The following is a 14510-nucleotide window of genomic DNA, read 5'->3' as shown; positions in this document are numbered from 1 at the left end:
TTATCAACAGAGCTTCAAAGATGGTAATAATAAAAGATTAATTAAACTTTATCATTAAATTTATGGATTTTTCTTTTGTATTAACACAAGTCTGAATTTTCTATTCAATATGAGTTTTGAGCAGAACAGCTTCGCAAACAGTAGTTTAGCAACAGCAACTGTCAGTAAGCAAGGGAATTTAACATACATGATAAACAAGAAAAGGAAGAAATTCTGAAGTGGTAAGATGACTCAAGAAAGGAAAATACAAAATAAATAACTACCTATGAGGTAATTCCTGCTGTTCCATCATAATTAGCAAAGGAAAATAAGGAAAAGAAAGACCTATATAGATTTGGCACGAAAGTGTTACAAGTACCCAACTAATCTGGTTTCTCATCTACTGAAAATTCTGATTCTCATTTCAAAAGGTTTCATAAAAATCCTCATTTTTAAAACATGATATACAATAAAATACAGTATAAACACAAGATTAATTATTCTTTCAGAATGTTCCACTTATTGCTTTTTAAATGTCTATATTATTCCAATTAACAGTTCAATTTACTGTAATCAAATATTTTAACAGTCTATCTAAGCAATTTTATTTTATTTTTGGATATGCTCTAGGCATCCTTTTCACTGTCTGCATATTTTCTCTCCTTGACATGCCCACTGTAGTTAAATAATATTGAGAAATAGTAAGACATAGTTATAACATGGGAAGAAACTGTTCCCTACTTTTCCCTAAGGGAAAAAGAAAACAAAAGAGAAAATAAAGGATGGAGAAAGTGGGGGGAGCAGGGGATGAGTGAAAAAGAGGAGGGGCCAAATTTCAGGGCAAAGTGTTCCTCATCCCAGATTAGGTTAAGATGCATATCTTGCAAATGTTTCTGGCTATAATGCTCACTACTATAGCTACTCACAGAATCCACTCACTCTAGCAGCATGTGTTCAAGATCAAATTCATATTTGTTAATAAATGAGACAAAATAAGAATCATAATGCTAAAATCAAGCTATATTCATGTCAAAATACTGTAAACTGAAAGTGTCTTCACTGATTTTTCAGAATTGTGTTGTTCAATTTGTAACAAGTTCAAAGAAAAAGGAACAGATACTTATTTGAAGATACTATTCAAATTATGTCCAATAGAAGTGCCACATCTCTCACTTTGGCTGCACTGAGTGTTCACTGATACAGTAAGCTCTGTTATGGGACATGCAGATTTATATGTTATGCATAACAACAAAGAAATGTAGACGCTCCCATGTGAATATTTTAATGACACTGATTTCTATTTCAGTCCCTTTTTTTAAGGGAAAAAATACATAACTGAAAGTAGGCTAACATTTTTTTCATAGAATGTTTCCAGGTTTGGCTGAGACTAAGGTATTTCATTAATGAAAGAGTAAATTAAAAATTACTGTTTGGAGTCCATTGTCATTAACAGTAAGTGTTTCTGTTCAACTAAACACATCCACATTTTTTAACTATAGTTTCTGAACATACCTGGTCTTCTATAACTTTTTTGGTCAATTTACATTGGGAATTCATGTTATATTTATGGTATAATAAAACTATTACGTTTTCAACTTTCATTTAGTAACCCTTTGTATTTTATGTGCAAGAAACATACTCCCTTTTTATTTAAAAGAAATCCCAGACACTCACAGACTTTTATAACTGCTTATTTTTCCATGACTAAATGATGTGTTTCTATGTACGTTCATAAAATGTGGGTTTAGAATTTCACCTATTTCATGTGAATTTCCAGTTTTTAAGTGATGGGTACTTCAGCTTTCTAAAGAGTACTAACTCAGAAAAAAAAGAGAGAGACAACTGAAAAAACCTATATTAAAAATAGTTTTAAAATGTCAATGCAATATTGCTAGAAGCAATATAATTAAATCATGTTAGTCATAGGAACACAAATATTTAAATTATAGATTAGATTATAATTGCATTACATGATTCTAGCATGTTCATTACAAAATTTGAATGACAATTTATCAAAACTTCAATAAATACTATTTGTTTCTTTAAATGAAATAAAGATAGCCTAAAACTAACACATTGAAATAATTTGTATATTTCTGGGGCAAACAACATTGATAAGCTACCAAGTATTTAAAATTATTTAAGATTTTGTCAAAATTACTTTCCACACAAGCTTGTCCAAAAATATTAACTTTCCTCATCCCAATAACTATATATTAGACCTGTGCGAAATGGCTAGTATTTGCTGAGGAATTGGACTGGACCAATTTGGGGGGGCAGTAATTCAATTCAGTGATTCGAATCACTGTCCTGAATCGATTCAGCCGAATCTGATTCGAAGATTCAGCTGCCACCGAATCACCCGAACCTCTGAATCAAACAGGCCTTATCCCCCACCCACTCTCCCAGCACCACCCAGCCCCAGCATCCCAACTGTTTTTAAAAAAAAAGCCCCACGCTCACCAGCTCCTGCCAGGCACAGGGAGTGGTCCCCGCTGCCCCCAACTGCCCTGCACTGAGTGGGGGGCTCTGCCATGAGCTCCCATCCCCTGCCAGCTCTCTCAGCTCTCCCCCATGGCTGCCCCACCCAGCCCCAGCATCCAGGCTCTTTAAAAAAAAGAAAAAAAAAGCCCCACTCTCACCAGCTTCTGCCAGGCAGGGGGAAAACCCAGCTGCACCCCAGTGCCCTGCGCTGCATGAACAGGCTCTGCCACAAGCCCTCTGAAACCCCACGAGTGCAGGGCTTTTTCTTTCTTTTTTTTTTTTTGAAGAGCCAGGAGCTTGGACCAGGCAGGGCAGACATTTACAGGGCTGGGAGAGCAGGCAGGGAATGGGGGCTTGTCGCAGAGCCCCTCACACAGCACGGGGCAGTGGAGATCACCTCCCTGCCTGACAGGATCTGGTGAGTGTGGAGTTTTTTTTTGTTTTTTTTTTAAGCACCAGGACACTGGGGCTAGACGGAGCAGCCATGGGGTGGGGGGCTAGGAGAGTGGGTGCGGTGGCGAGCAGGAACTGCCCGAATCCCCAAATCTCTGAATCTCCTCCGAATCTTTTTCCAAATTGATTTGGAGGCTTCGAATCGATTCGGACCTTTTTATTGGTCTCCCGATTCAATTTGGATTCAGAGATTCGGCCACCGAATGGGGCCAAATCTCCTCCCAATTGAATCAGCACCCAAAGCTCTGCACAGCCCTACTATATATACAAAGTTGCTAACTGCTCTAAAGCAAAACTTACACCCATATGTTTTCCTAAAATATGCAGTATAGTATATAATCCATTCTATACATACTTTCTAAAACATAAAATGTTTGGTAAAAATAAAGGATCAAATTCTGACATCCTTCCTTGTGCATGGTAATACTTTTCTCCAGAGGTAGGTACGACTGAAATCAATGTAGCTGCTTCAGTTGTAGGATAGGGTATCAGAATGATATCAGAGTTAGGGTATCAGAATCTGGCCCTTTACATGTCAATGATCAATGCCACAACTAATTACTTGCTTTTAAAAATCTCTACAAACCTATGTCCAAACCTGTGGTTTTAAGTTTGATCTACATTTATGAATTGCAGAAAGCAAACATGATGCTTAAACCCAGGTAAATGTCTCATGAGTTTGGTGTTTGAACAATGAGTGCAGACAGTACTAAATGACACAAGAAAAAGTCAAAGAAACAATGTATGATTGAAGATACATCAAGAAAACTTGCTCATCAGTTTGGTAAAAATATTATAATGTAGCATAAAAATATATTTTATAAAATATTGTGCTTCTAAAATGTTTTCCTTAAAAAGTTTGCTTCTGCTTTTTGCTGGAGATATATATATAAGAAACAACCAACTGTGATTTGTAAAATATTACTATAACTATCACAAATTTACACTCAAAGAAAAATACTAAGCAGAAACTCAATATAGAAACAAGACATTTTCATTAAAAAGAGTAGGAATTAATCACCTATGAGATTACTCTGATTTTTAATATGATACATTTTTATTTATCTTTAAGAGTAATTTAGATTTGCACATCTAGTGAATAGCTGGTTTCTTTAACCTTTTTCTCATTTCAGCTATTTTTTACCAGATTTCAGGAACCCCTCAGTCAGGAAACTTCAGATAATTTTTCAGGCTCACAGACAACTTTTATACAAACTTCTTGAGAAAAAGTCAATAGTGTTTCATGTTCATATCAGCAGAAGACAGACAAATTTAAAATGGATCTCTTTCTTCATTAACATTTACATACTAAAGAAATGAAGAATTATATCCTTTTAAAATAAGATGGTCTCTGATGACACTTACCTTTTTCAGCTGTGCTTCCAACTTACTACACTCTTCTTTCTTTTGTTCTATGGCTATTTCTAAGGACTTTAATTTGGAGTCTCTTTTCAGCCCTGCTGATGCCAGTGAAGATGCATGTTCTTTGAGGTCAATTAAACTAGACTGAAAAATTATCAAGAAAAAGAAAGAGCTTAATTCAAGAAACTGCACTGATCACTGGCATAGTAAATGATTATATCAGCTACACGGTCAGTCAAAAATGGCTTGTATGTGTGTGAAGGCATGGAGATGTGCATTTATAGCATAATAAAAAACTAAGATCATTTTCAGCATGCTTACAAAAATGTATGTCCATGAAAAAATGATTTTTAATGTGCAATGATCCTCTACTTAAAAGAGGCTGTAATTTCATTATGGAAACAAATGGATGATTCACCTGGTTTTGTAAATGTAATCATCAAGAGCCTAAAAAACAGTTAATTCTCGATTTGTTCAGCATTACCATCTATGTTACAGTTCTTAATACATTTTAGTTTTGCATGAGAGGAGTTTAAAGATGGTATATATGTCAGTACATTATATATTTAAATAGACTGACTTTGATTTATTTTGTCAATGTTTATTGCTCATAATACTCTTAAAAGTTTTAAGATCAATCTTATTTCTCTCCTGACTTCCCCTGTGTGATTTTTACTGGCACTGAAATCTACCTTGTATTCTCCACGGAGTTAAAAGCATGATTCCTTTGTATTTGTTTCTTGACATCATGCCAGTAGCCATGATAATGGCAGTCTGGTTCTAGAAACAGTATTTCAAACAGAACTGCTGCTGGAACCATTGTTCTTGGTAGCCCCTGAAAAAAATGGCAGGAGGCTTTCAAAAAGCCCATTACTGGATAGCTTTAGAAATTAACAAATTCTAAGAGCGATTTTGGATAGGGAGAACATTCCCCTTAACAACATTATTTGCCTATTAGTCTCAGCCCCTTTTCCAAAGTACACAAGAGAAAAACCAAAAAAGAAATATCAGAGGCATAGCAAAGCATTCAGGTACCCAGGGAAGCTGCATGTGAAGGGGCAGCAGTGACTTCCGGCTGCTGCCATGTCCTCAGTATCATCGTGCAGTTGCAACTGCAGCTGATATTTTTCTGCCACCTTCCCTCCCCCTACCAAAGTTGATACTCAGGGCAGCTATACCTGTTGCCCCACCCTAGTTATGTTGTTGGGAAGTATATTGTTATATGACATACTCTGGATTTACGTTATACATATGGGTCATGGAATCTAATGAACTAAACACAGAATAGTGGCATGCAATGATACAGCCAAAACTTTAGTAACATGGTCAGCTTGAACAAGAGCTTTGCCAGACAAAACCAAGTGTCAGTGATCAGTCTGAGTCAAATGCTTTTGGATACTACACTTGGAAGCTCCTGCTCTGGCTAAATACATTAGTCTGGATACAAACTGAAAGTAGGAGCTGAGCTGCAATTGAATATTAAACCTTTGTTAATTGAATATTAAACCACTTGGAAAGGAAAGACAGAAATAAATATACAAAAATAAAGCCAAAAGGGCAAGAGATCTTTTATGTACAAGGTATTCAGGAATTTGAAAGTGAGGAGTGCTCAGTAAAAATTATTATAAGCAAGGGCTTAAGTGATTTGATAGTGTGTCTGATAGATCCTCTCACATCCTAAGAATAAGCCTTTCAGAAAAAAACAGAACAAAGGCTTTTAATTTTACAACAAACACTGACCTCTTTTTCGGTCAGTTCTGCTTGTAAAGCATTAACTTTTTCCTTTAGGTCTTTGTTTTCCTTTTTAAAGGATTCAATTTCGTCAAGTCTTTCTCGGTCATCTCGTTCCCTCTGCTCCTTCAAACGTTCTATTATTCTCTCCTAATGATAAAAAAAGCAAAAATATAAAATTATACAACTTAAAAAAGCAAAACATTCAGAAAGCATTGTATTGTACTATGAACACAGAACTTTGGAAGCACAAGTATCACATTGATTCTTCCACATTGATTCTTAATGGAAATAAAAAATAAACAATAGCTAATTAATATTAACTAAAGTTGAAAGCTTTTTCAATATTTACTAAAAGCTTAATGATTATTTCACCCTAAAAAAGCTTGATATTGATTCAAGCTTTTTACTTTTATAATATTTACTTTTATAATATTAATGGGATATTATTTAGTTAGACAATGTAAAAACACCCATAAGTCATTACAAAATTAAAAAAGACAACACCATTTTATTTAGTCTGAAATTACTTCCCAGCTGGTTGTGCACAAATTGCAAGTGAATTCTTGATTAAAGCTTCCACAACTCAGTAAATTATTATATAATAATTTAGAGTGCAAGCCACGACCTTTACCATTTTCAGTAACTCAAAAATTCATGTTACTTTTTGAGACCAAGTAAAATATTGTCTGAAGAAGAGATAAAGTATGTTGATATTGATCAATTCATAAAGAAGATTGTTCTCTATCTTAATAATTCTATGAATGCTTAAACACTTGTCATAAGTGTAATGCTAAATTAGGGTTGTTGTAGGAAGTGGGCAGAAGTCATAGCTCAGGAAAATAATAATACCTTCCTTTACAACTTGAAGGGACTGCATCTGGAATATGAGTTTGTGGGCTTGTCAGTAAGTGAAACACTTTGAAAATCTGGTAGGTATTCACAGAAGAGCAGTTAACAATTAATGGACTAGAAGGATGGATTTAAAAAGGAAAAAAAAATACATGGTAAGTATAGAGTGGCTTAGTTTGAGTAAACAATAACTGAATTTATGGACATCACTGTCCACAAAGATAAAAAAGGTGTAAAGGGCAATCAATAACAGGAAATATTTAGTGTGAATTAGAGATATAACTAGAAAAGACTGTAAACTGAGAATAGGACAACTTAAACAGAGCATCAAGGGAAACTAATTACTGACAAAAAGCTCTGCTCGACTATAGAATAGTCTCCCACAAAAAGACATAGAAATCCGCATGACTTCTAGACTAAACAAAAACATGTATAAGGTAAAACAAAACAAAACAGTATCAGCAGGATGAATAAGACATCATAATCTATCTTTTCCCCTCTGATTTTTTGGTATGCCATTATAGTATTCTTTGCTTTTTCTTTTAGAATTCTCCTCCCACTTATGCTGAAAATCTTGAAATACATACATATATACAGACACATATATTATTCACACACATATAGATGCACACCTACACACTGTCATATATGTGTTTGCTTTTTGATTTCTTAAATAAAATTACAACTAAACATAATTTAGACTACAAAGGAAGTTAAAGAAAACACAACGTTTCAATGGCTTCTCATCAGCCACTTTATTTGTAAAGGGTTTAATTATCCTGTAGAAAAAACAGCCCTTGTTCATTTATAAAAAAATGTTTAAAAGTACAGTACTCATATTAAAATTCACTATTGAGATTATTCTCATTACTTAAGAGTCCAGATGTTCAGTACAATGTTTCTCTGAGGCTTAGAAGCCCTTCCAAAGATTTTTCTGTTTTTCTAAGTACAAAAGAAGTCTGTAAAAGGCATAACCTCAGCCTCTAAGGAAGAGAATAAACTGAGGAACATGAGCCTAATAAATTCAACTCCCACCCCTTCAGCAGCCCTTCCTTCCTCCTTACCTCCTCTCTCCCTTTCCTGGACCACTCTGTAAAGCATCAACAGAAACAACCTTCCTCCAAAGAAGCAATATTCTTCAGCTTCTGTACCCCGCCCATTGGCTGTTTCCTGGCTGGTCGTTCACCTGCAGAAATCTGCAATGTTCTTTCCCTACCACTGACTTCATCAGACACAAAATATTGTGTACCCCTCTGCTTTCTACTATGAGGGGAGGGACAGGAACAGATTAAAGGAATAAACAGAGATGCCAGAAGATCAGGAGATTTTTTTTTAGAAGTTCCATCCTTCTTTCTGCAGATCTTCCTTTCACCACAAAAGCAGAGTCCCTTGAGGCTCTCATGTATAAAACACTCTTAAGCATTCATCATGTTTCTATGGTCTTAATGACATATTACGTGTATTTACTGGCCTTTTAAAATAGTAGTCAATGTCTTTTGAATCAAAAGCAAACATTTATATTATTTTTATGCAACAAACATTTTGGATGGTCTTACGGTTAAGGCAGAAAGTAGGGTAGATTTGCCCCTTAGATTAACTAAATCAGAGATGCATAAGCTTTTGTAACCAGCAGCTTACTTCATCAGAAGTTAGGAAGGGACTGCAGGAAGCAGAACAGCTTCTAAATAGGAAGTGGTACAAACACAAAGAGTAAGGAAGACAGAGAAAAAAGGAGGTAGCATTGCTAGAAGAGGCAAGGTGGTCAGGAAAGAAAAAATAAAGCAGGTAACCCATAGAGGGACATAGGGTTTATAAAAGCTAATCCAGGTAATGGGATAAGATTCCATAGTTTAGACCCTATTCAAAACTACCCAACCTGGGGATGATTTCTTGTTCTGCATTTTCCCATTCAAGTGCATTTTTAAAGTTTTGTTGTCTAAGAACAGCTATTCTGCAGTCAGCAATTGAATGTCCACAGGGAAGTTAAAGTGTTCTGCTACAGACTTGTGTCTTTCTGGAACCAATGTCACAGATGGTAGAGAAACAGATGAATGAACCTTGGATGTTATAATCTATGTTATTTAGTCCAGCAATGATGTGATCCATGTTCACTGGATCACATCTGACATCACGCTGACATCTGCGTCTGGAGCAAGGTCTGTTTCCTGGGGGTAAAGGGGAGTTAGGTAACCTGTTGCTGGAGAGAAGCTAATTGAGATTGGGAGGTTGTTTGTAAGCCAGGACAGGTTTGTCCTCCCTAATTATCTTGAGATGGTTGTCATTTTTCAGGAGGGATGGGGGATCATTAATGATACATCTAAAGTGTTCAAGCTGGGGCTATATGTAACAAGCAAAGGGGTTCTGCTGCCCTCATCCCAGGTTTTCTATGGTGACAGATCAGAGTGGGGTCTGAATCTGGCTCTGTTGATTTGAGTGGCTATAGTTTTAGGATTGTACTTTAAGGGTGTGTCTACACGTGCATTTAGGTATGCCTAAATTTAATGTATATTAGCTTAATGCTCGCATGCATTCAAGTGCATTAACGCCATGTATGCAGATTGATGTGGGACTAAAGTTAGTCAAAGGCAGTCCATACACAGCGTTAATGAGCCTTAATGAGCCACTTCATGTGCATGAATGCACTTTAGCTATTTGAACCTAAATTTGATACCTACTTTTTTAAGGCACATTAGGGCACACGTGTAAATCCGCACAATCTTAATGTGCCTTAAATTGGGCTAAAGCGCCTTAAATTGACACATGTAGACACGCCCTAAGTATAGGAATCCCCGCTCCAGATTCTTAAGATATGCATCTCAGTCACCAACATAGACCAAACTACACAGATTATAACATCAGAGGTCCATTCCCCATCTTCTCTACCAATGTCATTTTAAGTGGGAGCCAGTGTCTCCCATTACTTGAAGGAGAAATTGCAGAGGGCTTATCTCACTGCAGAGGCAAGCAGTTGAGCAAAAGCCAACTGCCCTTTAACAAGCTTTTTGTGTGGGGCAGATTCCCAGACAGCCTGAAAAAAAAAGGATGCAAGCAGTGGGATCCAGCTGCAACAGGGAGGAGCAGGCTGACAATCAGACACAAGGGGACACCCCTGTGCCTGATTAGAGAGTCACCTGACTGGAAGGGGCAGTGCTCCAGACCATAAGCCTAGTAAAAGAAGCAAGGTAGACAGTTTGGCCCTGCATGCTGCAGGGAGTGGATCTCCTGGGACAGAGGGGCTGCAGAAGACAGCCTGGCAAGCACCCTAGCCACCCATGACCCCTGGGAAGTGAGAGTCCAAAGAAAGGTACGGTTTGCCGGATGCCATAAACCCCAAATGGGGGAGATTTTTTTTGTTGAAGACAGCCACTTGTATTTATGTTACATTTAAGGGGAAACTAAAGGACAGGATTATAGCTATGGAGGTGGCATGCCAGCCACAGGGATGCCTGAGAAGCACCCTGAATAGAGCCCTGTAGGGGCTCATGGGTGGCAAAAGAACAGCGTGGGTCAGGGACCCAGGATGCTGAGTGGACAAGCACCTTGTCCAGATCAGGGATCCCAGGGGGCTGAGAACTAAAAGAGCACCACTGCCTGGGTCCAGGACCCCAAGGGGCAATATTGGGGGCCAGGGGCCTGGAAATTGATGAACTGGCTGAGGCCAAGAAAGCCAGGCTGGAACAGGTGGGCTGTGGCTAAAGTAAGAAGGCAGAGGCCCTTACAGGAAGGTCCAGAACATTGTCAGAATAACACCTGCAAGGCATGGTCATGGCTACAGGGGAGGAGAGAGGCCATGATTATTGCCTCTAAGGCAGCTTGTGCTCTAAGACACAGATAGGGCCAGGGGGCCACAACTCAGGAGTGAGATAGGTGCCAGCCAGGCACTTGAAACAACAGATAGCTGCCCAGCTGGAGGGTGGGGTGGGCAGTTCGGAGTCCTCCACCTCATGTAATGAGGGCTCAGATTGTCATTTGATCAGGCACTTTTGAAGTGCTCTGCAGCTGTGCTTTTCTGTCAGGGCAGAGCTGTAGAGTGCTTCAGGGGTCTGATGACACGACAAACCGTCACTTCTGTCAGTGTCCTAATTGTTTTTAGTTACATCAAGGTGTGGCAGGAAAGGCAACATCAGCGAGTACACCAAGGAGCCATACTCGGGAAGGAAGCGCTTGGCCAGGACTTGACATCGTGGCCACCCTGGAGTCTCAGTCCTGCTACAGTCATATATGCCAGTTGTCAGAGACCTGTTAAGGTTGCAGACCAGATTGACCCAGTTTAGGTCAGAAACAGGTGGGCAGCTGCTAGTACCCAGCTGCCACTGCTGCTTTAACCCATATTGGCACAGGGAAATCACCCACCACCGCTGCCTTCTTCCCTATGGTGGTAGGGAAAAGCAACTGCTGCTGAAGCCTTCTGCCACCAAATGCTGCCATATGTCCACATCCCTGGACAGGTTTAAATGGCTCCACAGGCTAGATCTAGTCTATGGGCCAGAGGTTACTAACTCCTGATATATGCTATCACTTGCTTACAGTGTGCATCTATTATCTAGATTGACATATCCCTTCATGGAAGAATGTATGAACACTGATCTGAGACCAATTCCAGAAAGACACACAAGCTTCTGTGGAAGAACACTTTAACCTCCCTGGACATTTCATTGCTGACCTGAGAGTGACTGTTCTTAGGCAACAAAACAAACTTGATATAACAAATGATTAAAAAATGAACTTGAAGAGGAAAGTGCAGAACAAGAAATCACCCACAGATTGGAGTGTATTAAGTATGGTCTAAACCAGACTATGGATTTTTATCCCATTAGCTGGGTTAGTTTTTATAACCCCCATATATCCCTTCAATGGGTTAACTGCTTTGTATTTCTCTTTTTTTAATCAACCTGCCTCTCCTAGTAGTGCTCCATCCTTTTTCCTCCCACCCTCTCTACCCTTTATATTCTTATCCCTACTTTCTATTTAGAAGTTCTGCTTCCTGCACTCCCTTCCAACATCTGATGAAGCAAGCTATTGCTTACAAAAATTTATGCATCTTTGACTTAGTTAGTCTATAAGGTGCCAAACTACCCTACCTTCTGCCTGGCTTCAGACCAACATAACTACCTCTCTCTTCTTGTGGTTAAGGGAAATCTTAAGAATCAAGGGGAGTGGCTGTCCTGAAGATTCCTCATGCTCACAACACAGGTGTAATTTGAGGAACCACTGAATGGGAAAAGAAAAATGGACCAGTTGGTTGCTTGTTCACCTGGCCCCCTTTCCTAATTAAACTGGTTAAGATACTTTTTCAGACTCAAATGACAAATAGGAATTTGGAAAGGAAAGGTGCTGCCAATCTGCATAAGGCTAGAGAATAAGTAATCCTGGAAAGGTGAAGGAGAACAGAAAGGCATCTACCAGAGATTTTTTTTTCTTTAAAAAAAAAAATCACAGAAAATTAAACCAAAAAAAAAAAAAAATCTTAGAAGAAATGCTGGCCCCACTAAACTCAATGGAAAAAAAAATAATGGACTTAAATACAGCCAATATTTTACTTGATACAGACAGTACAGGGAAAAGTTAAGATTTTCATAGTGACATTAACTTATTTTAGACAGGTGTAATATTTTTGGTTACTTATTAGAGAGTTAAACATATCAGTATTCTTATAGTGTGTTATGTGAGCAGATCAACACATCAATGAAAATCTTTATATTTACATTTCCTGATAGCTGTATGCTAACAGTCATAATAATAACATTTTATTAATATACTTCCAGCAACAAAACTTCAATTAAAAAGATAAGGACTCCATCAGCTGTTAGTGAACAGTATCAAAATTGAATGTTTAATCTGGATAAAATAGAAATTAGGGCTGTCAATAAATTGCCATTAACGTGCATGATTAACACATTAACTGGCCCTTTCATTAATTTTTTTAATGTTTTAATTACACATGTTGTTTTGGAGCCCGCACCTGGACTCTGCTTCGTTGCCATCACCCCTGCCTCTGGGCCACCCAGTGGGGCAGCAGTAGCAGTGCAGAGGACTGCAGGGCATCCCAGGTGTGGGCTCGGAGCTGCTGCAGCAGGAAGGCAGGGGGGCAGGGTAAGCACACGCACAGGCACAGACGCATGCACACAAGCAGCTGCAGCATGCATGCAGCCAGGAATGGAACCCAGTGTTGTGTAGAGCAGCATCCAGCTGGTAAATCCATGGAGAGGAAGGGGTGGGGGGAGACAGAAGAGGCAGGGGACAGACTGAGGCCTCCACAGTGAGGGAAGGAGTGGAGAAGGGGCAGGGAAAAGGCAGAGGCTGGGGTAAATGGGGCCTGGGGCCAGGACGAGTCATCAGACAGAGCTGCAGGAGGCTCGTCCAGTGGTACAGGGGGGCACAGTTCCCTTCTGCTGCACACACCCCCCGGAGATGCATGAGGGGCACGTGCCCCCTGAATTTGTACGTAGGGTAGAGGAGCGCTGCCCACTGTGGGCTGGGGCTCTATGCCCTGCTGCCTTTGCCCCAGGAGCTGTGCAATATTATATTGTGCCTCCCACCGCCAGGAGGGCAGGGGACGCATGGTGCAGCCAGCGCACAGCTCCCAGGGCAAAGGCAGCATGGCACAGAACCCCAGCCTCCAGTGGGCAGCCTGCCTCTACCCCATGCACAAAACCAGGGGGCACATGCCTTCCATGCCTCTCCCATGGGTGCGCCCAGCAGTGGGGAGTCGTGCCCCGCCCCCATCTGCACCCCTGAACCAGCCTCCCATGGCTCCGTCTCATGATCCACCCCAGGGCCCCATTCACCCCAGACTCTGTTCCTGCCCTGGCCCTGTTCTCTCCCTTGATCATAGGCACCTTGATCTGCTCCCCTACCCTTTCCCTCTCCTCCTGCCCCTTCTCCTCCACAGACTTACCTCCTGGGCACTGCTCTACACACTGCCAGGCTGCGTTCCTATAGGGTTACCATATTTCCAGTTCCAAAAAAGAGGACACCTGTGGGGGGGGTGGTAATATGATTGTGGGGAGGGCAGTGATATGTCTGTGCCCTGCCCCTCACTCCCAAACCACAGTGCCCCCCCCCCTCCAGCCCTGCTGCTGCTCCTCACTCCTGACCCACAGTACCCCACATTCTGCCAGGGTGTGCTGAGGTCCCCCTTCCCCAGGCTCCAAACCCCACATACATGCCCACAGCCCCCCACATCTTCACAAATTCCCTCCACACACACCCCAAACCCACCCCCAGCCATATAAAGTACCCACATAATTCTGCAAAATTTTGAGTTTTTACCTGTGTGATTAAAATTGCAACTGTGACTAATTTTTTTAATTGCACAACTAATCATGATCACATTTTTAAATAATTTGACAGCCCTATATTTATAGTTATTAACACAAGAAAAGTAATACAGTAGGAAGCAGGCATCTATAGCCCATACCTGTATTCATGTGAGTGTGTAAGTATGCATCAGAAATTTTATGGCAACAAGAGACTTCACCCATTCATTCTCAGAGTAAAATTTACCTCAGCACTGAGGGTCTGCCCCACTTACACCTTGAATTAACAACTTCACTCACATCATCTATCTATGAAGTCAAAGGGATTTTAGGGTATAAATACGAACAAAGACTGATCCAGCATCTTTCCCCAGATCTCAAAATAAACAT

At 39.9% G+C, this 14510-nt stretch overlaps 1 protein-coding gene across 1 annotated transcript in view; it reads right to left on the bottom strand.

The window, feature by feature from the left end:
• ERC2 (ELKS/RAB6-interacting/CAST family member 2) overlaps positions 1 to 14510 on the bottom strand; it is a 1129221-nt gene that overhangs the window by 539006 nt on the left and 575705 nt on the right. The window contains exons 10-11 of the mRNA XM_019505002.1: positions 6019 to 6159; positions 4282 to 4422 (exon numbers count right to left, since the gene is read on the bottom strand). Of these exons, the coding sequence (XP_019360547.1) occupies positions 4282 to 4422; positions 6019 to 6159 (282 nt within the window). The remainder of the gene's footprint in view (positions 1 to 4281; positions 4423 to 6018; positions 6160 to 14510) is intronic.

The sequence above is a fragment of the Gavialis gangeticus genome, unplaced genomic scaffold (genome assembly GCF_001723915.1).
Source record: "Gavialis gangeticus isolate Ggan-Ray unplaced genomic scaffold, GavGan_comp1, whole genome shotgun sequence".
Taxonomy (NCBI): domain Eukaryota; kingdom Metazoa; phylum Chordata; order Crocodylia; family Gavialidae; genus Gavialis; species Gavialis gangeticus.
The sequence above is the reverse complement of the archived record's forward strand: the minus strand, read 5'-3'. Positions and strand labels throughout refer to the sequence as shown.